Raw genomic sequence first — 25,567 nt, 5'->3', positions numbered from 1 at the left:
TCTCTCTACTTTCTCTGTCAACATGCAAAGACAACATAACATTTTTACAATTGTTACTCTGATATAACATTGTAACAACTCTGGGATTACATTGTGTGTGTTAACAGCCAAAAAAAAACATTGAAAAACTCTCTATAAAACCAAATAATCATTATAGACTTAATTGGATTCATTGGAAGTCAAAAAAAGGAGCCAATCCCTCTTAAACCGGGGCAATGCAGGCGACCCCTGACCTGCCTACGACACTCCCACACCACACACGTGTCAGCCACAAAAGTTGGACAAATGAAAACCCCAACGTATATATGGCTTCAGGCCTCGAACAGGCATGTAATACACCTGAATGATTCTTGTCAACACTGTACAGTTAAATGATGAACATGTTCATCATTCTGAACAGCCAACAACACCACCAAACAACAGTGTAGCCACCACCAACACCACCAAACAACACAGTGTAGCCACCTCCAACACCACCAAACAACACAGTGTAGCCACCTCCAACACCACCAAACAACACAGTGTAACCACCAACAACACCACCAAACAACAGTGTAGCCACCTCCAACACCACCAAACAACACAGTGTAGCCACCACCACCAACACCAAACAACACAGTGTAACCACCACCAACAACACCAAACAACACAGTGTAACCACCAACAACAACACCACCAAACAACACAGTGTAACCACCTCCAACACCACCACCAAACAACACAGTGTAACCACCTCCAACACCACCAAACAACACAGTGTAACCACCACCAACACCACCAAACAACACAGTGTAACCACCACCAACACCACCACCAAACAACACAGTGTAACCACCTCCAACACCACCAAACAACACAGTGTAACCACCTCCAACACCACCAAACAACACAGTGTAGCCACCTCCAACACCACCAAACAACACAGTGTAACCACCAACAACACCACCAAACAACAGTGTAGCCACCTCCAACACCAAACACAGTGTAACCACCTCCAACACCACCAAACAACACAGTGTAACCACCACCAACACCACCAAACAACACAGTGTAACCACCTCCAACACCACCAAACAACACAGTGTAACCACCACCAACACCACCAAACAACACAGTGTAACCACCACCAACACCACCAAACAACCCAGTGTAACCACCACCAACACCACCAAACACAGTGTAACCACCTCCAACACCACCAAACAACACAGTGTAACCACCACCAACACCACCAAACAACAGTGTAACCACCACCAACACCACCAAACAACAGTGTAACCACCACCAACACCACCAAACAACAGTGTAACCACCACCTCCAACAACACCAAACAACACAGTGTAACCACCACCAACACCACCAAACAACAGTGTAACCACCAACAACACCACCAAACAACACAGTGTAACCACCAACACCACCAAACAACACAGTGTAACCACCAACACCACCAAACAACACAGTGTAACCACCAACAACACCACCAAACAACAGTGTAACCACCAACAACACCAAACAACACAGTGTAACCACCACCACCACCACCAAACAACAGTGTAACCACCACCAACACCACCAAACAACAGTGTAACCACCACCAACACCACCAAACAACACAGTGTAACCACCTCCAACACCACCAAACAACACAGTGTAACCACCAACAACAACACCACCACCAAACAACACAGTGTAGCCACCAACACCACCAAACAACACAGTGTAACCACCAACAACACCACCAAACAACACAGTGTAACCACCAACAACAACACCACCAAACAACACAGTGTAACCACCACCAACACCTCCAAACAACACAGTGTAACCACCACCAACACCACCAAACAACACAGTGTAACCACCACCAACAACAACAAACAACACAGTGTAACCACCAACACCACCAAACAACACAGTGTAACCACCTCCAACACCACCAAACAACACAGTGTAACCACCAACAACACCACCAAACAACACAGTGTAACCACCAACAACAACACCACCAAACAACACAGTGTAACCACCACCAACACCTCCAAACAACACAGTGTAACCACCACCAACACCACCAAACAACACAGTGTAACCACCTCCAACACCACCAAACAACACAGTGTAACCACCACCAACAACAACAAACAACACAGTGTAACCACCACCAACACCACCAAACAACACAGTGTAACCACCTCCAACACCACCAAACAACACAGTGTAACCACCAACACCACCAAACAACACGGTGTAACCACCAACACCACCAAACAACACAGTGTAACCACCAACACCACCAAACAACACGGTGTAACCACCAACACCACCAAACAACACGGTGTAACCACCAACAACAAACAACACAGTGTAACCACCAACAACAAACAACACAGTGTAACCACCAACAACAAACAACACAGTGTAACCACCACCAACACCACCAAACAACACAGTGTAGCCACCAACACCACCAAACAACACGGTGTAACCACCAACAACAAACAACACAGTGTAACCACCAACAACAAACAACACGGTGTAACCACCAACAACAAACAACACAGTGTAACCACCACCACCAAACAACACAGTGTAACCACCAACAACAAACAACACAGTGTAACCAACACCACCAAACAACACAGTGTAACCACCACCAACACCACCAAACAACACAGTGTAACCACCAACAACAAACAACACAGTGTAACCACCAACAACAAACAACACAGTGTAACCACCAACAACACCACCAAACAACACAGTGTAACCACCAACAACACCACCAAACAACACAGTGTAGCCACCAACAACAACACCAAACAACACAGTGTAACCACCAACAACAACAACAAACAACACAGTGTAACCACCAACAACAACAACAAACAACACAGTGTAACCAACAACACCAAACAACACAGTGTAACCACCACCAACACCACCAAACAACACAGTGTAACCACCACCAACACCACCAAACAACACAGTGTAACCACCAACAACAAACAACACAGTGTAACCACCACCAACACGGTGTAACCACCAAACCAACACACAACACAATGGAGGCAGCGCAGCAAAATTCAAAATTCAAAAAAATTTGAATTTTTTAAAATTTGAAAGTGTACTGACCGCAGTGTTTGGGGTCCTCGTCGGAGCCGTCCTCACAGTCTGGCTCAGAGTCACACTGCCAGCGGTGAGGGATGCACTTGCCGTCGCCACAACGGAACTCTGTCTCCTTGCACTTCTTCTCTGTAAGGAAATAAGGATAATAATATCATTACGTGTTCCACTTGCTAGTTGACATGTACAGTAATTGTATGTTACACGCAGACACTAATTACGCTCAGTGGTTTTCGGGTATAAATTGGCTGTTCGTCTGTGACTCTTGAAAGAATTTAGCGGTTACTCACTAAAATCTATAGCGACAACCTATTGTACCTTTTTTTTTTAAAGATAAATTATATAAAATAATATTTTGCTATTTAAATGAGTTGTATACTGGAGGCTACCGTACCACCTGGAGGCCACCAGGCTACGTACCACCTGGAGGCCACCAGGCTACGTACTGGAGTGAACGATATGGAAGAAAATGCAGAATAGAACCAGTGAAGAGCTGAGGTGCCATAGGCACAATCAGAGAACACTGTATAAACATCAGAGGTCAGCGGTTGTTCAACAGTTCTATTCACACACGGGAGACATCTCCCGTCACGCAGGGTGCAGTCGCACCTCCACAGATCTCCAGTATCAGCTCTTGATACTGGTAATGGCTCAAAAGGGCCACCACTTACGGGCTATTCATGCCCGTGCCACCTTTTGGGTGGCTTAATCTTCATCAATCAATCAATCAATCAATCGGTTGTTCAACGTCCTCCCAGCGAGCATCAGAAATATTGCCGCAACAACGGTGGACATCTTCAAGAGAAAACTAGATTATTCTCTAAAAAAAAAAAGTGCCGAACGAACCGGGCTGTGGTGGGTATGTGGGCCTGCGGGCCGCTCCAAGCAACAGCCTGGTGGACCAAGCTCTCACAAGTCAAGCCTGGCCTCGGGCCGGGCTGTGGTGGGTATGTGGGCCTGCGGGCCGCTCCAAGCAACAGCCTGTTGGACCAAGCTCTCAAGTCAAGCCTGGCCTCGGGGAGTAGAAGCAGATACCACCGTAGAATGTAAGGCTGGAAAATAATGTAATTTACTGTGCAGTCGGCCGCGAAGACCTGTTCTCATCTAGTTGTGCTTGTGCGGGTTGAGCTTCGACTCTTTGGTCCCGCCTCTCAGCTGTCCGTTGACTCAGGAACCGGTGTACAGGTTCCTGAGCATATTTGGGCTCTATCATATCTATACTTGAAACTGTATATGGAGTCAGTCTCAACAACATCATTGCTTCGTGAATTCCATTTGTTAACTACCCTGACTCTGAAAATGTTCTTTCTAATGTCTCTGTGGCTCATCTTTGGTACTAAATTTCCACTACTTGTTTCCCCTTGTGCGAGTACCACCCGTGTTATATACCCGACCACTCACGGGTAAAAAGTCCAATAAACCAGGCCGAGGGCCATGCGCCATCCCCATCCTGACTTGGGCACTCTTGATATATCCCGGCAAGGAGTTTTTATCTTACTCGGCAGCCCAACGCCAGCGAAGTGGATGAAAAGACATTCCCAGAAATTCGCGGGAAACTGTAGGAGCCTCCGACGCTATGTCCCCCCACTCGGTTCCATTAGGCTAGAGCCGAGTTCTAGTTCTCAGTTCTGGTCAAGGTACAGCCGCCAACACTATCCCGGGTCAGAACCAATCCTCCGCCGCCCTCCTGCCAGAACTTTTAATAGCGAACAAACAAGACTCAGAGATCAGCTTCCACGTATCTTGGCGCGCAAACTTGCCAGGGCGAACAAACAAAAGAGGATCGGAATTCCTCTTGTTAAAGATTTCCCGCATCTCGGCCAGCAAGTAAACTCCAGCAAAGAACGGGACAAAGACGGCCAAAATGCGCACAAACATTTACGCAGCTATTTACGAAATCTTTACATCTTTCCTCTAAAGTCCTTATTTATTAAACGGTTGACGAGCTTCGAAATTTCGCAATCCAAGATTATTATTGTTACAGACAATCTGGTAGCGCTTTGGCACTCGAGCTGTTTAATAAATGTAAACAAAGCCGCCTTGACTGAGGGAAGATGTAAAGGTTTCGCCAATGCTTTACGAATTCTGGCCCCTGGGACTCTTCGAGCCATCTAGATGATCCGAAGACTAAAAGTGTGAAATTACAATGTGTTGGGTTCCCTTATCTTACCTGGATCTTACCTGGAGTGAGTCTCGAGAGTTATTGTACTCCACACGCCCAGCCTGAGGCCAGGCTTGACTATATTGCTAAAGCGGCCCCGCTGACTTGCTTATACGTACAGCCTGGTTGCTCCAACACACACACACACACACACACACACACACACACACACACACACACACACACACACACACACACACACACAGGGAGGGGTCCCCCACTGCCGAGGGGGCCCTGGTAGCTTGGTGGATAGTGTGCAGGACTCGTAATTCTGTGGCGCGGGTTCGATTCCCGCACCAGGCAGAAACAAATGGGCACAGTTTCTTTCACCCTGAATGCCCCTGTTACCTAGCAGCAAATAGGTACCTTGGAGTTAGTCAGCTGTCACGGGCTGCTTCCTGGGGTGTGTGTGGTGCGGAAAGAAAAAAAATGTAGTTAGTAAAAGTTGATAGTTGAGAGGCGGGCCGAAAGAGCTAAGCTTAACCCCCGCAAGCACAACTAGGTAAATATAACTAGGTGAATACACACACACACACGATGAGATTGAGATAAAAGCTGATTATGTACTCTACGTCTCCCACGAGGCACCGCTCCTGTGCCAGGTAAGTCCACTACGGGCTCACCATAGCCCGTGCTACTTGCCCCGCTCCTGTGCCAGGTAAGTCCACTACGGGCTCACCATAGCCCGTGCTACTTGCCCCGCTCCTGTGCCACGTAAGTTACGGGCTCGCCATAGCCCGTGCTACTTGGAACTTCTTCCGAGTAGCTGAATCTATAACAACATCTACGTCTCCAGTCCGGACAATAACATTGGGCCAGATTCACGAAAGCACTTACGAACCTGTAAATCTTTTCTCAATCTTTGGCGGCTTTGTTTCCAATTATTAAACAGTTAATGAGCTCCGAAGCACCAGGAGGCTGTTTATAACAATAACAACAGTTGATTGGCAAGTTTTCATGCTTATAAACTGTTTAATAAATGTAACCAAAGCCGTCAAAGATTGAGGAAAGATGGACACGTTCGCAAGTGCTTTCGTGAATCTGGCCCCATTATCTCCAATTGTCAACAACTGTTGTTCAATAACACACGCGCGCGCGCGCACTAGACAAAGAGACGGCTGGGGGCTGATGCGACCTCATCCCCGCAACATTTTAAAGTAGATATGTTTAAAAAGACATGTACTTCTACCTACCACGGCGGTGAGATTCCTCGAACATCTACGCACTTGCGAAGCCTCTCCATCTTTCCTGAATCATGGCGGATTTGTTGACGTTTATTAAACAGTTTACAGGCTTGGAAACTCCACAACCCGAGGTTAGTATTGTTTTAAACACCCTCGTAGCGCTTCCTATCTCAAGTAACAGTTTAATAAAGGTAAAACACTGCCGCTATATGAAGAGAGATGTACAGGTTTCGTAAGGGGGATGCGTAAATGCTTGATAAATCCTGGGACTCATTGCACGAGGTGGCAAGCAGTTGGAAAAGATGGGGAGGAGGGTTCGAGAGCTGAAGCTCTACCTCCAGGCACACATAGTAGCGTACACACACACACACACACACACACACACACACACACACACACACACACACACACACACACACACACACACACACACACACACACCATTCGGAAGTGATGTGGTGGAGACAGACTCCATACACAGTTTCACGTGTACATATAATAGAGCCAAATAGGCTCAAGAACCTGTACACCTGTTGATTGACGGTTGAAAGACGGGACCAAAGAGCCAGAGCTCAACCCCCACGCACGCCTATATCTGCTCCAGCCTTTTAGGAATCGCTACATTCCTTCGCCTGCGCTCATCCACCTTCAAATCTCATTTCCATACTAATACGAACACGTACGCCTTCATCTGCCTACGAATCTCCCTAAAAGGAGGCATAACAGAGGCTTGGAGGCGTTGAACAGCGCTCTTCCCCGCCTACAGTCTTCATCTTACCAATACTTTAAGGAAATGTCCTGGTTAGCCTAACGCATTCAAATTCCTCTTTGACTGCTTGGGGAAGACGTTCCGGTTCGTCTGTCAGTGGAACATTCACGATACACCATCGCTCGGAAAATATACATAGCGGGGGTATGTAAAAGTATTTAGCGCCATTTTCTGTCAACCGTTTTTTTGATAGCGCGACGTTGATTGGATGATGGTATATTTTTACTTTTTGAATGATCGATGCTGATTGGCTGATGGCATATTTTTACTTTTTGAATGAGCGATGCTGATTGGCTGATGGCATATTTACGTTTTGTGCGCGATGCTGATTGGCTGAGGGCATATTTTTACTTTTTGAATGAGCGATGCTGATTGGCTGATGGCATATTTTTACTTTTTGAATGAGCGATGCTGATTGGCTGATGGTATATTTTTACTTTTTGAATGAGCGATGCTGATTGGCTGAGGGCATATTTTTACTTTTTTGAAAGCGCGATACTGATTGGCTGAGGGCATATTTTTACTTATTGAATGCGCGATGCTGATTGGCTGATGGCACATGTAGCCTGCGTACCTCCTGGAAACAACGCGAGCAACAGTAGTAAATATATTAACAAAACCCCAATTGTTTACCTTTGCTATAAGAGTGTTACGATAACAAAAACGCAACAAAAGCCGCCAAACACAAAAAGCAAACAAACAAAACGGCAAACAATACGTCCAGCAACATCCAGCAACATCAATACAAAGACAAAGGCGACAAAGACAAAGCCTCTACACACCTCCAGGCGAGGTACAATATTTTTGTTGTAATTAGGAACGTCAAAAGAAATGGTCACAACGATTTAATATTCCGGACAAAATGAGGAGTTGGGAGGGGGAGGGGGGGGTGTTAGGGGGAGAGAGGGGGGGGGGGGTAGGGGAAGAGAGAGGGGGGGGTAGGGGGAGAGAGAGGGAGGGGGTGGGAGAGGGAGAGACCGGGGGGGAGGTTGGGAGGGAGAGAGAGAGGGGGGGGGTGGGAAAGGGGGAGAGAGAGAGGGAGGGGGTGGGAAAGGGAGAGAGAGGGAGGGGGTGGGAGGGAGAGGGGGGAAGAGAGAGGGAGGGGGTGGGAGAGAGAGGGGGGACGGGAAGATAATATTGGGGGGGGCAGAGGGAAAGGGGGGGGGATTCGGTAACTTAAGCCTAAAGAGTATATATGACTCTTTAATAAAAAAAACTATTCCGTATCTTTCGCTCCAGAATGTTGTTATTCTACTGTGCAAATTTGGGACGTGGCCTTCAAGGTCATCTTCCATGAATATATTATATGAAAACTTTCCATTTTGAGAGCTTTGAGACCGTCCCAATATTTGGGACGGTCTCAAATTCTCCATTCAATAACTGGGACCGAACTGTCGACGACCGGGCCGCGGGAACGCTAAGCCCCGAAAACACCTCAAGGTAACCTCTCAAGGAACGCCAGGCGTCGGAATCTTAAGACAACTCCAAGCTAAAAACCTCTTTAACTCTTAAAAACCTCTAAAACTCTTAACTGAACAGTTATTTAAAACTACTCTCCCTTCGTCCATTCCCCCCCCCCTGAATAACTGAAACAGTGTAAGGGTTAAACCAGCCATTCAAACCCCTATTCACCCCCTGCTTATGAATGAAAGCCCCAATACACATGACTCGAGTGATTGGAAGCGTGCGTGCGTGTGCGCGCGTGTGTGTGTGTGTGTGTGTGTGTGTGTGTGTGTGTGTGTGTGTGTGTGTGTGTGTGTGTGTGAAGTGTTCTCCATTCATAACCAGAGGGGTGGCAGCCGCTGAATGAGCCGTCATCTGGCCAATGGTTCACACACACACACACACACACACACACACACACACACACACACACACATTGCGTATACAAATCATTGCCCAATCAAAACACCTAACCTACCCCAGGTCTATTGATAACACACAGAGAATCATAATATTGATTTAGTTGCCAAAAAATGAATTATTTAATTACACAGTTGAAATTGACGAGTGTATCCTTGGTAGTGACTTTTTTGCTTGAAGTATTTGGAGGAAAATCAGGATGCGGATTTTGGGTAAAAATCAGGATGTGGATTAAAGATGCGAAGATGGCACTTATATAATGATATAATAAGGTTATATAGCTTATATATTAATGTTTTACCTGGGAGTTACTACAGGGAGGCAAGGTTCAAATGATAGAATTAGTTACAATATCTCTCTCGTTTTCTGTGGTTTTACCTGTTGACTATTTCCAGAGTTGTCCCGCCTGTGACCAGTCTTGACCTGGTCTGTGAGGCTGTTTGACGTCATAGCCCGAAGGCCCACACAACCATCAACAGCCTGGTTGATCCGACGACTCTAGCAGAAACTCGTCCAATTTTCTCGTGAAATCTTCCACTGTTGCTCCTGCGACATTTCTTATATTTTTTGCCAGGAGATATACACGAGAGATATCAGTCTCTGATGTATACACGTGTATACATCAGAGATGAGCCTCTAATGTATACACTGATATCTAATTGTGTTTATGATACGCCGACTTTTCATTGAATTCCTTATACGTCACACTACATATCCCACGCCAATATGTTGCAAGTCAATCATGCAGGAGTGCAACCTGAACTTTACATATCTACAATGAGTGCCAGACCTCTCTCGTCTCCCCTCCAAGCGGCACAGATGGAGTCCTTCGCGTCAGTTTCAGTAGGTCAAATCACTCGCTGATATAACGATTTCAGTACAAAGATCTCTGAACACTTCCTAGCTTCGCAACCCCGCCTGCCTCGGCCCAGGGCGTGTCAGAGTTACTGGCGATGTTCCTCAGTAAGCTAAAGTCGTCTAGGATATTTTAGCGTTTAAAAAACCCTTGTTTCTCGCTCCAACCACTTGGGCTGGACGGTAGAGCGACGGTCTCGCTTGATGCAGGTCGGCGTTCCATCCTCGACCGTCCAAGTGGCTGGGGCACCATTCCTTTCCCTCGTCCCATCCCAAATCCTGATCCTGACCCGTTCCAAGTGCTATATAGTCGCAATGACTTGGCGCTTTCCCCCCTGATAGTTCCCTTCCCTTCTCGCTCCAACTGTCAAGTGGGACGGAGGTGTTTTTTCCCGCGAAAACTGTCAACTGATACTTAGCGCGGGGAATACCTGCCTGCTGACCCATCGATCACCTGAGGCAGAGCTGAACTGTTTTGACTCACTTCCCCGCGAGTAGGAGAAATGGGAGGGGGGGGGGAGGAGAGAGAGATCTCACAGGAGAGAACCATGACTAACAAGGCTTTTAGACTACAATATTGTTACAATACGAATACGCAATCTACAATAAACCAAACATGCTAATTTACCTCCAGTTATTCCATCTTGTCACTCCCAACTTCACGACCCTTCTCCTAAGGTGATAGATCATGTCGTGGTTCAGTGGGGTGAGGCTCGCACGTCTGAGGCGACCCAGAACGCGGGTTCGATCCCTTCTCTTAAGATTTCACCATATATATGATGCGTTATGGTGTAATAATACAGTATACATCGAAGGCCTGACGGCTGAGTGGACAGCGCTCGGGGCTCGTAATCCTAAAGTTCTGGATTCGATCCCCGGTGAAGGCGGAAACCAATAGGCAGAGTTTCTTTCACACTGATGCCCCTGTTCACCTAGCAGTAAGTAGGTAGCTGGGAGTTAGACAGCTGATGCTACGGGCTGCTTCCTGGAGGTGTGTAACAAAAAGGAGGCCTGGTCGAGGACCGGGCCGCGGGGACGCTAAGCCCCGATACTATATCAAGATAGCGTCAAGAACATCGGTTACTTAGTTTATTGGACCAAGTCATTTCTCATTCATTAAGAATTTTCTCATTTAGGAATTCATAATTTCAGTTGATGATGAATCTTCCTGATTAAGCATTAAGAATTTCTTAATGCTTAAGAATGAGGAAGTCATTTCTTCCTTATTCTTATCTACCGCTTCTTGAACCTTCCTCCACCCTCGCTGTTATCCGTCCGTCTGTCTGTCTGTCTGCCTGTCCGTCCGTCTGTCTGTCTGCCTGCCTGCCTGTCCGTCTGCCTGCCTGTCTGCCTGTCTGCCTCTGTCCGTCCGTCTGTCTGTCTGTCTGTCTGCCTGTCCGTCCGTCTGCCTGTCCGTCCGTCTGCCTGTCCGTCCGTCTGCCTGTCCGTCCGTCTGCCTGTCCGTCCGTCTGCCTGTCCGTCCGTCTGCCTGTCCGTCCGTCTGCCTGTCCGTCCGTCTGCCTGTCCGTCCGTCTGCCTGTCCGTCCGTCTGCCCGTCCGTCCGCCTGTCCGTCCGTCTGCCTGTCCGTCCGTCTGCCTGTCCGTCCGTCTGCCTGTCCGTCCGTCTGCCTGTCCGTCCGTCTGCCTGTCCGTCCGTCTGCCTGTCCGTCCGTCTGCCTGTCCGTCCGTCTGCCTGTCCGTCCGTCTGCCTGTCCGTCCGTCTGCCTGTCCGTCCGTCTGCCTGTCCGTCCGTCTGCCTGTCCGTCCGTCTGCCTGTCCGTCCGTCTGCCTGTCCGTCCGTCTGCCTGTCCGTCCGTCTGCCTGTCCGTCCGTCTGCCTGTCCGTCCGTCTGCCTGTCCGTCCGTCTGCCTGTCCGTCCGTCTGCCTGTCCGTCCGTCTGCCTGTCCGTCCGTCTGCCTGTCCGTCCGTCTGCCTGTCCGTCCGTCTGCCTGTCCGTCCGTCTGCCTGTCCGTCCGTCTGCCTGTCCGTCCGTCTGCCTGTCCGTCCGTCTGCCTGCCTGTCCGTCCGTCTATCCGTCAATGTCTCTCTCTCCCAAGACATTACTCTTCTCAGGTCTTGAAGATCAACATCTTTTTCCTCTAAAAATTTTCGTATCCAAAGCGGTCGAGACATTTTTCTTCGGATACCGTTATGTTCCAGTTCGTAGCTTGTATTCTGGAAGCATTATCTTCCAGTTCGTAGCTTGTATTCTGGAAGCATTATCTTCCAGTTCGTAGCTTGTATTCTGGAAGCATTATCTTCCAGTTCGTAGCTTGTATTCTGGAAGCATTATCTTCCAGTTCGTAGCTTGTATTCTGGAAGCATTATCTTCCAGTTCGTAGCTTGTATTCTGGAAGCATTATCTTCCAGTTCGGTCAGGTTCACAGGGCGGGGTCTCCCTGGAACAGCATCTGGCATCAACAGTTTCATCTCATCGATTTTGTGTGTGTGTGTAGTGGCTTATAGGCCCTTATGGCCTCAGGTTCCAGCCTCTCCTACTCCCTCTCAACTGAGGGAGATCTGCTCCACCCTCTCTCTCTCTCTCTCTCTCTCTTTTTCTCTCTCTCTCTCTTTCCCTCCCTCTCTGTTTCCCCATTCTTCACAGTGTGTAGTGTTCTTGAAGCAAGAACACACACACACGTACACACACACACACACACACATACACGTACACACACACACACACACACATACACACACACACACACACACACACACACACACACACACACACACACACACACACACACACACAGTCATCAGCCCAGCCCTGGAATGCAATAGCCACAGGCTGGAGATTTGCTACGAGACTGGTACCTGAGGTAAAAGTCTCAAGCTTTAAGGCCTCAATTCAGAGCCCTCAATCTTGACCTGACCCGACAGTGACCTGACCTGAAAATACATCTGGCGTGATCGAGATGTCAGCCCATCAGTAAAATAGACCAATCAGAGGTAGCGAGAGGCTACCTGTTGATCAGGTATCCTGATCAACCAGGATACCTGATCAACCAGGCTGTGACTCATACGTCAGGCTGCGAGCTGCCGCGTCTAACAGCCTGGTTGATCAGTCCAGCAACCAGGAGGCCTGGTCGACGACCGGGCCGCGGGGACACTAAGCCCCGGAAGCACCTCAAGGTAGCCTCAAGGTAGGTAGGTAGGCTTAAAAACAAGGAGAATCCCAAATTAGGGAAAGCCAAGAGACACAGGTAGATAATTTGCTAACACCAATGACATCAAACAATGGCCTAATTGCATTCAGCGCTGTGGTATAAGCAATTAGAACCCCCCCCCCTCAAAGCAGACATCTTGGAAGACACTTCGAGCAGTTTTAAAATATTACCGGGTATATTAACCGGGGTCCAAGAGCTAAAACTCGTTTCACCCAGCGACATAGGTAAGAACTATTACGGTATCTCCCCACTCTCCCACTCTCACTCTTAATGAGATACAGGTTTCCTTGCGCTTGAGCGCCTGATAAAAGATTTTAAGAGCTTAAGCGACACTCAACCTTCAAGAGCCAGAGTCCACAGCCACGGAGAAACCCTCAAAGCCTTCCAGGTATCTTTTAACTTTAAGGAAGGCTATCTTGAGGTTATCTTGAGATGATTTCGGGGCTTTAGTGTCCCCGCGGCCCGGTCCTCGACCAGGCCTCCACCCCCAGAAAGCAGCCCGTGACAGCTGACTAACACCCAGGTACCTATTTTACTGCTAGGTAACAGGGGCATAGGCTGAAAGAAACTCTGCCCATTGTTTCTCGCCGGCGCCTGGGATTGAACCCAGGACCACAGGATCACAAGTCCAGCGTGCTGTCCGCTCGGCCGACCGGCTCCCCTAGGCTTCCGCCAGGTTTAAAATAACTTATCGAGGCTTCATCAAGTCATGTCCTCGCCGCTTGCTCCAGAAGCCTCTTGGAAGCCTCACTGAAGCTCTGGTTTTATGATACGTGCCTCGCAAGAGCCGAATATTTGACCAGGGAAGCCTGCTTCGAGCCCAACAGCTGGTGCGGTATTCCCCACTCCCACCAGATCCGCCCCAATCACTTGGGCTGGACGGTAGAGCGACGGTCTCGCTTCATGCAGGTCGGCGTTCAATCCCCGACCGTTCACGAGTGCTTGGGCCCCATATCTTTCCCCGTCCCATCCCTAATCCTTATCCTGACCCCTTCACAGTGCTATATAGACGTAGTGGCTTAGTGCTTTCTCCTGAAAGTTCTCTTCCCCCAAATACGTCACCTCCTTCAAAATTCCTGTTGAATGTGGAATCCAGGTCACATCATCGGTGATTGGATAGGGCTCAAAAAGTACCTCAGGATTGGTCATGCTACGTCATCGCTATTTATATTACGAGATAGGACTAAAATAGAGTGATTTACCTGGAGTATACCTGGAGTATACCTGGAAATGGTTTACATGAGTTCTTGTACTCCCTGAGCCCGCCCTAGGGGCCAGGCTCGACTTGTGATAACTTGGTCCAACAGGCTGTTGCTTGGAGCGGGTGTAGAACAGCTGTGCTCTGTGTCTATGGCACCTCTACTCCTCACTGGTTCTATTCTGCTATGATAGGACAGGTGAGAGTGGAGAGAGGACAGGTAAGGGTGGAGAGATAGGACAGGTGAGAGTGGAGAGAGGACAGGTAAGGGTGGAGAGATAGGACAGGTGAGAATGGAGAGAGGACAGGTAAGGGTGGAGAGATAGGACAGGTGAGAATGGAGAAAGATGAAGGGGGAGAATAGGAGAAGAGAGAGAATAAATGAACGGGGATAACAAAGAATAATGTAGATTAGAAGTGACAGAAAAAAACACGAGGAGATAAGAGAATAGAAGACATGAAACAAGAGATGATAACGAGGGGTAAATTGAACCATAAGAGAAAATAGGAGAGAAGACTGACCCAATTTTTGACACGCATCCAAACCATTTGAAATTGAGAACAATTTTGAACACGAATGAACAGTAGTGAGTTCACCGTGAACGCCACATGTTCACAACACAGCTCTCGGAGAACAAGTCCTAATAACGCAGTCACAAACGACCCAATTCACCTGAAAAACAAAATTAAAAGGTTTTCTGACGAGGTTTCTGTCCATTCTGGACCATTATCAAGTGACAACTGAGACACAGAGGTGATTGATTGATTGATTGATTGATTGACGAAGATTAAGCCACCACCAGAAGCGCGGCACGGGCATGAATAGCCCCTAAATGGTGGATTTTAGTAGTGAATATGATCTTTGGTTCTGTAGATACAGGAGGAAGCCTGGTCGAGGACCGGGCCGTGGGGACGTTGAGCCCCGAAATCATGGCAAGGTAAGAGGGAGAAGAAAGGCCATTATACCCTAAGAGATCAAGGTACAATTAGAAAAAAATACAAGAAAATCGCATAATAGACAAGTCAGTGAATGTTTTAAGAGGTAAGGGGAGAATGGTGGGACGCTGAATGGGTAGATAGCAGAATGGATAGTAAGGTACAGACGCCAGTTTGGGCGATGGATAGAAGAAAAATAGAGAAAATAGGAAATAAAACGAAGATAGAAGGGAGAAAATAGGAAATAAAACGAAGATAGAAGGGAGAAAATAGGAAATAAAACGAAGATAGAAGGGAGAAAATTGGAAATAAAACGAAGATAGAAGGGAGAAAATAGGAAATAAAACGAAGATAGAAGGGAGAAAATAGGAAATAAAACGAAGATAGAAGGGAGAAAATAGGAAATAAAACGAAGATAGAAGGGAGAAAATAGGAAATAAAACGAAGATAGAAGGGAGAAAATAGGAAATAAAACGAAGATAGAAGGGAGAAAATAGGAAATAAAACGAAGATAGAAGGGAGAAAATAGGAAATAAAACGAAGATAGAAGGGAGAAAATAGGAAATAAAACGAAGATAGAAGGGAGAAAATAGGAAATAAAACGAAGATAGAAGGGAGAAAATAGGAAATAAACTACAGAAAACCCACAATAATACAGAATGAGACGGTACAATTTCAAGTTCCAGCCCCGCTCCTGTGCCAGGTAAGTCCATCACGGGCTCACCATAGCCCGTGCTACTTGGAACTTCTAGTTCCCAGTAGCTGAATCTTAAACAACAACAACAAAATGAAAGATTACAGAGAGGCGCCACAAGGATGAAGTTGGCACCCTAAGGGGCCTCGTAGCCTGGTGGATAGCGCGCAGGACTCGTAATTCTGTGGCGCGGGTTCGATTCCCGCACGAGGCAGAAACAAATGGGCAAAGTTTCTTTCACCCTGAATGCCCCTGTTACCTAGCAGTAAATAGGTACCTGGGAGTTAGTCAGCTGTCACGGGCTGCTTCCTGGGGGTGGAGGCCTGGTCGAGGACCGGGCCGCGGGGACACTAAAGCCCCGAAATCATCTCAAGATAACCTCTCAAGATAACCCTTCTCCCCCCCCCCACGTCCACAAACACACACAAACACACATGTTCTTTATACACACCCCCTTTGTAAACAGTTTACCCAATGTTTAACCTAAACACGCCAAGACCAGAGTCGAGTTTACTTAGACATTTAGATTAAGAGGAGCCATGTGTTTTTTGGTAAATGAGGAGTAGGGGGGGGGTGGGGAGAGGAGGTTTACACAGAGTTGGGCCCGGTCTCTTTATCAGGCAAACTGTTGGTGCCAGCAGTCCGTCGTAGAGTGAGAGCTGTGAGAGTCGGCGAGGCGTGAGAGTGAGGGCAGTGAGAGGGGTCTGTGAGAGGGTGTGCAAGACAATGTATTAGAGGACAGAGAGGGGGGCAGAAAGTGCAAGTGAGCAGAGACCAAGGGGAGGTGAGAGAATGGGTGAGAGGTGAGGTGAGAGAACGGGTGAGAGGTGAGGAGACGGGTGAGAGACATCACCACCACAATATTTAATCTTGGCGTTGGCACTAATTATTAATTAGACTTAATGTGAATGCCATAATTACTTTGGTCTTTCACTGAGGGGTGGCACAGAGGGGGTAGAGGCGCGTATCTGGGAGTCTCCAGGACGCTAGTTCGATTCCCGTTCTGGTACAAAGATTTTCCTCGTGTTAAAGAGACTTCTGATGTCTGGCCAATACGCCAGTAGGCACCAGACGCCTGTCATAGAGACCAGAATGGTGGCTATGTCGGCCTGCGGGCCGCTCCAAGCAACAGCCTGTTGGACCAAGTTACCACAAGTTGAACCTGGCCCCCGGGAAGCACAACTCTCGAGACACTCTCCAGGTATGCTCCAGGTATGGCCAGAATGGTGCGGGAACAGTAGCAAGACAAAATAATGTTAAAGTTATTGTTGTGAGAAGGAAAATAAAATACATAATTAAACAAAAACAGAGCAAATTAATCTTTCCCTGTCCAATATTAAGATATATTTATATAATGAATCAAACTACCAAATCACCACCTCCCCCCCCTCCCCCCCTCTCCCTCTCTCCCTCTCTCCCTCTCCCTCTCTCTCTCTCTCTCTCTCTCTCTCTCTCTCTCTCTCTCCCTCCCTCTCTCCCTCTCCCTCTCCCTCCCTCTCCCTCTCTCTCTCTCTCTCTCTCTCTCTCTCTCTCCCTCTCTCTCTCTCTCTAACACCAATTATATGGAGCTCAAGTCGGTTTCATTTTGCAATAATTCACTGAAATTCAAACATGCATTCGTGTACACATTCATGAGTTATATACACGCATGTATACAGCCAGTAATACATACTGGCTATGTATTACAAGCATGTACGTAAGTGTACATTTTGACTTGATAATTCAGTCTTTTTTATTTTAGTTCGTAAAAATTAAACCACTTGATTACCTCACAGTAAACCGGAAGTCTACCCAAAGTCTACGAGTGTGTAAGAGAAGAGCGGCCGAGTTTACAAGTTTACCTTCCAATATCCGACAGGAGAAAAACACGAAAGGTGGAAAAAATATACACTCCTTGCCCCCCCACCCCCACCCCACCCCCCTTTGCCAAACTTTAAATAATAAAAAAAAAACAGAAAACGAAAAACGGGCGCTCGTCACCTGTCCTTCCCGCCACAAAACGGCGAACTACTCACCACCGAACTTACACTACACAGGGGGGGTGGGGGGGGGGGGGGGGTTGAGGGATACACCCCAACGCAATACTCAATTCTCCTTTTTATTACACCCAAACACCTTCAAATATTTTTTTTACCAATAACGGGCTGCATACAAATTTAGCCCCATGCCACTGGCACAGTTTTCAGAGCTATAAGGAATATATACATTTAATATATATATATATATAGTAACGCATGGAATTCGATTACAAATATAAATGCTTAAATTGAAACACGATACAGCGAGAGATGGTTTTCTTTTGTTTTGCTCGCATAAAGGAACGGGTTCCACGTACAAGATTTTTGGCGCGCACAAGATTTTTGGCGCGCACAAGATTTTTGGCGCGCACAAGATTTTTGGCGCGCACAAGATTTTTGGCGCGCACAAGATTTTTGGCGCGCACAAGATTTTTGGCGCGCACAAGATTTTTGGCGCGCACAAGATTTTTGGCGCGCACAAGATTTTTGGCGCGCACAAGATTTTTGGCGCGCACAAGATTTTTGGCGCGCACAAGATTTTTGGCGCGCACAAGATTTTTGGCGCGCACAAGATTTTTGGCGCGCACAAGATTTTTGGCGCGCACAAGATTTTTGGCGCGCACAAGATTTTTGGCGCGCACAAGATTTTTGGCGCGCACAAGATTTTTGGCGCGCACAAGATTTTGGCGCGCACAAGATTTTGGCGCGCACAAGATTTTTGGCGCGCACAAGATTTTGGCAAGAAACCGTACGAATATTGACCTATGTAGGCTGCAGTATACATTTAAGAACAGGATGAATTTAAATAAAGAATGGGTACAGTTGGTCGCCCAGCCGCAAACGTTGGGTACTCACCTCACAAATCAAATATATTTTGTTTCATATTGCATTAAGCCTAGAGGCATAATTTGAAAACAGAAATATGTTATGCCATTAAATAAAAATATCAAATTTATAAATAATTCTACAGATTAATGACTTAGTTTAACTGTAGTTTAATTCGAGAGATCTTCTACATCCTAAACGCATGCGCGGTGCAGGTACTCTGAATTCCTTCTGTTTCAGATATTTCACCTGCTCTGAAAAGGGGCTCAGATATCTCATTTGCTCTGAAAAGGGGCTCAGATATCTCATTTGCTCTGAAAAGGGGCTCAGATATCTCATTTGCTCTTAAATGGGGCTCAGATATATCATTTGCTCTTAAATGGGGCTCATATCTCATTTGCTCTGAAAAGGGGCTCATATCTCATTTGCTCTGAAAAGGGGCTCAGATCTCATTTGCTCTTAAATGGGGCTCATATCTCATTTGCTCTTAAATGGGGCTCATATCTCATTTGCTCTGAAAAGGGGCTCAGATATCTCATTTGCTCTGAAAAGGGGCTCAGATATCTCATTTGTTCTTAAATGGGGCTCAGATATCTCACCTGCTCTGAAAAGGGGCTCAGATATCTCATTTCCTCTTAAATGGGGCTCAGATACCTCATTTGCTCTTAAATGGGGCTCAGATATCTCACCTGCTCTGAAAGGAGCCCGGCCTAGGGGGCCAGGTTTGACTTGAGATAACTTGGTCCAACAGGCTGTTGGATGATGATGAGGGTCCTCACAATTCACCTCATTTTCCTAGCTGCTATGTTTGTTACAACTCTCTGAGCACTATAGTGTGTCCCACATCATTATTCCTATATCCTTAACCTATATCCTTAGGGAGCCGGTCGGCCGAGCGGACAGCACGCTGGATTTGTGATCCTGTGGTCCTGGGTTCGATCCCAGGCGCCGGCGAGAAACAATGGGCAGAGTTTCTTTCACCCTATGCCCCTGTTACCTAGCAGTAAAATAGGTACCTGGGTGTTAGTCAGCTGTCACGGGCTGCTTCCTGGGGGGTGGAGGCCTGGTCGAGGACCGGGCCGCGGGGACACTAAAAAGCCCCGAAATCATCTCAAGATAACCTCAAGATAACCTGTCTTGCCGTTCCGCGAGAATCCGATTGCGTTTTGTGTCATGTATCTTTTCTTGTTTACACAAAAAGACCTGTTGTACAGGAACGATTTGGCGCGCTAGAAGGTTTTCGTTTTTCCTATATCAGAAATTAAAATATGAACGGTTCCTGATTGGCCATCAGGTCAATAATCCGGGGCCAGATTCACGATGCATTTGCGCAAGCACTTACGAACCTGGGGCCACATTCACGAAGCAGTTACGCAAGTACTTACGAACCTGGGGCCACATTCACGAAGCAGTTACGCAAGTACTTACGAACCTGGGGCCACATTCACGAAGCAGTTACGCAAGTACTTACGAACGTGTCCATCTTTCCTCAATCTTTGACGGCTTTGGTTACATTTATTAAACAGTTTACAAGCATGAAAACTTGCCAATCAACTGTTGTTATTGTTATAAACAGCCTCCTGGTGCTTCGGAGCTCATTAACTGTTTAATAATAGTAAACAAAGCCGCCAAAGATTGAGAAAAGATGTACAGGTTCGTAAGTGCTTGCGTAACTGCTTCGTGAATCTGGCCCCAGCCCCTTCCTCAACGGTCCCATGTCAATCACGTGACCTCTGGTCCCTGATTGGTCAAATGAACGTTGAATGCTTACCGAGAGCGGCAGACGGGAAAGAACTACCCGGTTAAACACCTCTAATCTCTCAATAGCTCTTAATGAACTAATTCAGCCAAAATCAGGCTTTAATTGACCTGCTGTTCCAAAGAGAACTAGCTACTGGTTCTGAGCTTCCTGATTGGCTGGCAGCTCCAGGCCAATTGGTACATCATGCCTATTACTTGATAGTTAATTGACTGCGTACCTTAACACCCATGCACTATCCCAATTTGCCATTCCGTAAGAAATGCAGCTGTTTCACATAAGTAGAAACGCATGAACCCGAACAACCCATCTAACCCATAGATACCGATGCATATATAACATGTCAATATTACGGGGCTTAAATTTGGATTAAAATGTCACATATATTTAAGGAACTGGTAGAATCCAGGAGAGAATCTGGTAGAACTGGTAGAATGTACTTGGTAATTAACTGTTATTTCTCCATATGTCAAATAAATTATCGAAGTTAGCCACGCTTGAGCAATGCCGTAGAGGGTCAGGGTCGGGTCAGGGTCGGGTCTGGGGCCAGATTCACGAAAGCACTTACGCAAACACTTACGAATCTGTATCTCTTTTCTCAATCTTTGACGACTTTGTTTACAATTATTAAACAGTTAATGAGCTCCGAAACACCAGGAGGCTGTTTATAACAATAACAACAGTTGATTGGCAAGTTTTCATGCTTGTAAACTGTTTAATAAATGTAACCAAAGCCGTCAAAGATTGAGGAAAGATGTACACGTTCGTAAGTACTTGTGTAAGTGCTTTTGTGAATCTGGCCCCAGGTCAGGTCGGGTGAAAGTCAAGTCAAAATCGGGTCGGGTCGGGTCGGGTGGGGTCGGGTCGGAGTCGGGTCGGAGTCAGAGTCGGGTCAGAGTCGGGTCAGGTCAGATTCCCTTCTTGCAAGAAGTGGAGGGAAACAACTAACAATTAAAACAGTTCGAACCCCTTGTTCTTTACCAGTTCTTATCTATTTGCCAAACTCCTTCTATTATTGCTTTAGACGAGTCGCAACTTGCAAGCTTCTTCCCCCCCCCCCCCCTCACACACACACACACTCGGCGGAGGTGCTGTTTGACTTTTAACTTTGGAGGGAGGAGTAGTTTGGCTTGCACAACTCTGAGGGGAGCTATTGTTTGGCTTCGATTTTTGTGGGCCCTGATGTATTGTCCGACTCCCAGCTATTGTGAAGATCTTATTTCGGGTCCAATTTCATACGAAGGTTCTATTGAGGTTTCGATTCTGAAAAATGTTGTTTGAAATGATTCTGTGGATCCAATTTTAGAGAGTATTTTTGCCTTCCAATTTTGTTGGATGAGTGATTTGGGCTTTCAAGTTTGATGGATGAGTGTTGACCAGACCACACACTAGAAGGTGAAGGGACGACGACGTTTCGGTCCGTCCTGGACCATTCTCAAGTCGATTCTTCAGCCTCGTTATTGTGACTCATCGCCTGCATGTTGATGAATGAGTAATTGGGCTTCCAATTTGCATATTATGTTTGGCCACGGCTGCCAAGTCTAGGAAAAGTCCATTGTGACGTTTCAACTCTACCTTCCTCCCCAAGTCTAAAGTCTAAACATAGATTAGTATTTTCAGCCAACCTCTTCCAGGGTTCAAGAGAGAATCTTAAACACTTACCAAAGTTACCTGATCAAACTAGAGGTGATACACAAAAATCACAACAGCTTGATGCATCAAATGAACAAATCCACAAGCACCGTAAGGGCGAAGAGATAGAACGGTATATTGATAGAGATCGAGTGCAGGGGGGAGTTGTGTAAAATCCTGGTTTATGTCTCGGAGAGGCTGCAGGATCCAAATAAGTTCAGTAGACCTTCTGGTTGCAATTTTTTTGACCATGTCGTAGGTCTGTCGATTAAGGCAGTGTCTGGGATGCTCTCGAACGTAGGTTCGAATCCTCGTCACGGCCCTTGTGGATTTGTTCAAACTAGAGGTGATTTATGATTTATTACTGCAGTCACACACTCACTCACACACTCACACTCTCACTCACTCACACACACACACTCTCACACCAAGAGTCAATGCTCGATCCTGCAGACACAACTAGGTGAGTACACACTCACACACACACTCACTCTCACACTCACACTCTCTCTCTCTCACACACACACACACACACACACTCACTCACTCACTCACTCACTCACTCACTCACTCACTCACTCACTCACTCACTCACTCACTCACTCACTCACTCACTCACTCACTCACTCACTCACTCACTCACACACTCACACACTCACACACTCACACACTCACACACACACACACACACACACACACACACACACACACACTCACTCACTCACTCACTCACTCACTCACTCACTCACTCACTCACTCACACACACACACACACACACACACACACACACACACACACACACACACACACACACGCACGCACGCACGCACGCGCGTACGTTCCAACAGTTACACACCTACATATCCACCCGTGCTGATTGCCACCCAAGAATAGGCGCTTGATCTTCCACCTTATTGCTGTTGGCCGCTCATATACCTGGCCCAACAGCCTCCAGCGTATTATGGCACCAGGAGATGGCACCCGAGTTGCCATTTACATCCCACACCTGTTCTCACCCCCCCCAATCACCCCCTTCCTCCCCCTCCACGCTATACCGGGCTTCCTGTAGAAGCCCATCTGGAAGCCAGGACCAAGAACCCCCCATTTTATTAGCCAAGAAATAGAACCCTCCCCGCCCCCCCCCTGCCCCCTCACTAGCTGAACCCCCCCCCCCTCTCCCCCAAACACCAGAAAAAGGAGATGTAGTGAGTAGATGGATGAGTATGGATGAGTATGGGTGAGTCCCCCCCCCCCCCTTCTTCCGCTCTGGGACTCGTGAATCACCTGAGAACAAGGCCAATCACCGAGATGAATCACGCGGCGGATTATTAATACTGCCTCGTACACATCCAATCTACCCCCCTCCCCCCTTCCCCCCCCCCTCCAACACTACAGATAAGGGGGCCTCAGCCGCCCCATACCCCACCCCCCTTAACTTACACATAAGGCTACACATAAAGGGTATAACTGGCCGGCCTCTCGCGGTCTTCAAGAGAGAGAGAACTCGACAAACACCTCCAAAGAATACCTGATCAACCAGGCTGTGATTCATACGTCTGGCTGCGAGCAGCCGCGTCGACAACAGCCTGGTTGGCCAGGTCTCCGGAGACCGGGCCGCGGGGGTCATTGATCCCCAGAAGCTACACATAAGGAAGGTATATAGCCACTTTGCCACCTCTTAACTTCCTATCCCCCCTTACCATCACCACCTTAAGTTACGTCTGAGAGAGAGAGAGAGAGAGAGAGAGAGAGAGAGAGAGAGAGAGAGAGAGAGAGAGAGAGAGAGAGAGAGAGAGAGAGATAGAGATAGAGATAGAGATAGAGATAGAGAGAGAGAGAGGGAGAGAACACTCTTCCCGTTCTCTCACTACGGCCATATAGTCGTTATCCCTCCTTTTCTCTTATTGTTATCTTCCGTGTTTACTGGTCTCGTCCTCTTATCTCTGGCGTTTATTCTCCATTTGTCTTCACCTTTCCTTCGTCCGAGTATTGATTACCATTCTCTCTCTCCACCCTCTCCCCCTCTCTCTCTCCACCCTCTCCCCTCCCTCTCTCCACCCTCTCTCCACCCTCTCTCCACCCTCTCTCCACCCTCTCTCCACCCTCTCCCCCTCTCTCTCCTCTCCCCGCGAGGTAAACAATGATTTGTCCTCCGTCCTGCCTTAACCTTCTTCCTCTCTCACCTTGCCCATTCTCCTTTCCTGTCCTCTTACATTTCCCATTCCATCTTTATCCTTTGCACTTGTCTTACACTGGTTCAGGGACAAGATTAGTGTTGAGAGAATGTATTCTATCTCTTAAGGCTTCTCTCTCTCTCTCTCTCTCTCTCTCTCTCTCTCTCTCTCTCTCTCTCTCTCTCTCTCTCTCTCTCTCTCTCTCTCGCTCTCTCGCTCTCTCGCTCTCTCGCTCTCTCTCGCTCTCCCTCCCTCTCTCTCTCTCTCTCTCCCTCCCTCCCTCCCTCCCTCCCTCCCTCCCTCCCTCCCTCCCTCCCTCCCTCTCTCTCTCTCCCTCTCTCTCTCTCTCTCTCCCTCCCTCCCTCTCTCCCCCTCCCTCCCTCTCTCTCGCTCTCTCCCTCCCTCTCGCTCTCTCCCTCCCTCTCTCTCTCTCCCCCCCCCCCTCTCTCTCCCCCCTCCCTCTCTCTCTCCCCCTCTCTCTCTCCCCCTCCCTCCCCCCCCTCTCTCTCTCCCCCACCTCCCCTCCCTCCCTCCCTCCCCCTCCCCACACAAGCTCCTCACCACCAACTTGTCAACAATACTCCGCCACAGTTTCCAAGGTCGTCAAAAATCTTGAGAAAAGTTATAGGAACAAAAAATTCTCAAGGAAAATTTCCCCAACAAAAACCTAAAAATTCCCTGGAAATTTAAATATATTTTGTTGAGATATATTTTTTTTCAATTTTGTTTCAAGTTAGACTACTGTTGTTGTTGTTGTTTAAGATTCGCTACTTGGAATAAAAAGTTCCAAGTAGCACGGGCTATGGTGAGCCCGTAGTACACATGTAGAGGGATGAAGGTGGCTCCATCAGTCTAAATACCTTGATGGGGTTCGTGGTAACTTGATCCAACAGGCTGTTGCTTGAAGCGGTCCGCAGGTTCACATATCCACTACATCCCAGTGATTTTTTTTGGTAATATTTATGTGCTATAGTTCTTCCACCGTCCCCCCCCCCTTTGAAATGCTGTGGTTCCCACGCCTGAATGCGTACTGCGGCCACCAACAGTCTGGTCGACCTGACCGTCACCTTAGACGCAAGCATTATTTTAAAATAGGTGAGGATGGGAGGGCATATATGCATGTATGTATGTATGTATGTATGTATGTATGTATGTATGTATGTATGTATGTATGTATGTATGTATGTGAGAGTGAGAGAGC

At 47.4% G+C, this 25,567-nt stretch overlaps 1 protein-coding gene across 26 annotated transcripts in view; it reads right to left on the bottom strand.

Annotated features, from left to right (window-relative positions):
• Positions 1-25,567, bottom strand: part of LOC123772677 (very low-density lipoprotein receptor) — a 656,118-nt gene that overhangs the window by 109,275 nt on the left and 521,276 nt on the right. For all 26 annotated transcript variants that reach the window (XM_069303519.1, XM_069303527.1, XM_069303518.1 and 23 more), the window contains one exon: positions 3,137-3,256. In XM_069303519.1, the coding sequence (XP_069159620.1) occupies positions 3,137-3,256 (120 nt within the window). The remainder of the gene's footprint in view (positions 1-3,136; positions 3,257-25,567) is intronic.

The sequence above is a fragment of the Procambarus clarkii genome, chromosome 50 (genome assembly GCF_040958095.1).
Source record: "Procambarus clarkii isolate CNS0578487 chromosome 50, FALCON_Pclarkii_2.0, whole genome shotgun sequence".
Classification (NCBI taxonomy): domain Eukaryota; kingdom Metazoa; phylum Arthropoda; class Malacostraca; order Decapoda; family Cambaridae; genus Procambarus; species Procambarus clarkii.
Note: the sequence above shows the minus strand (reverse complement) of the source record. Positions and strands in the feature narration are given on the sequence as shown.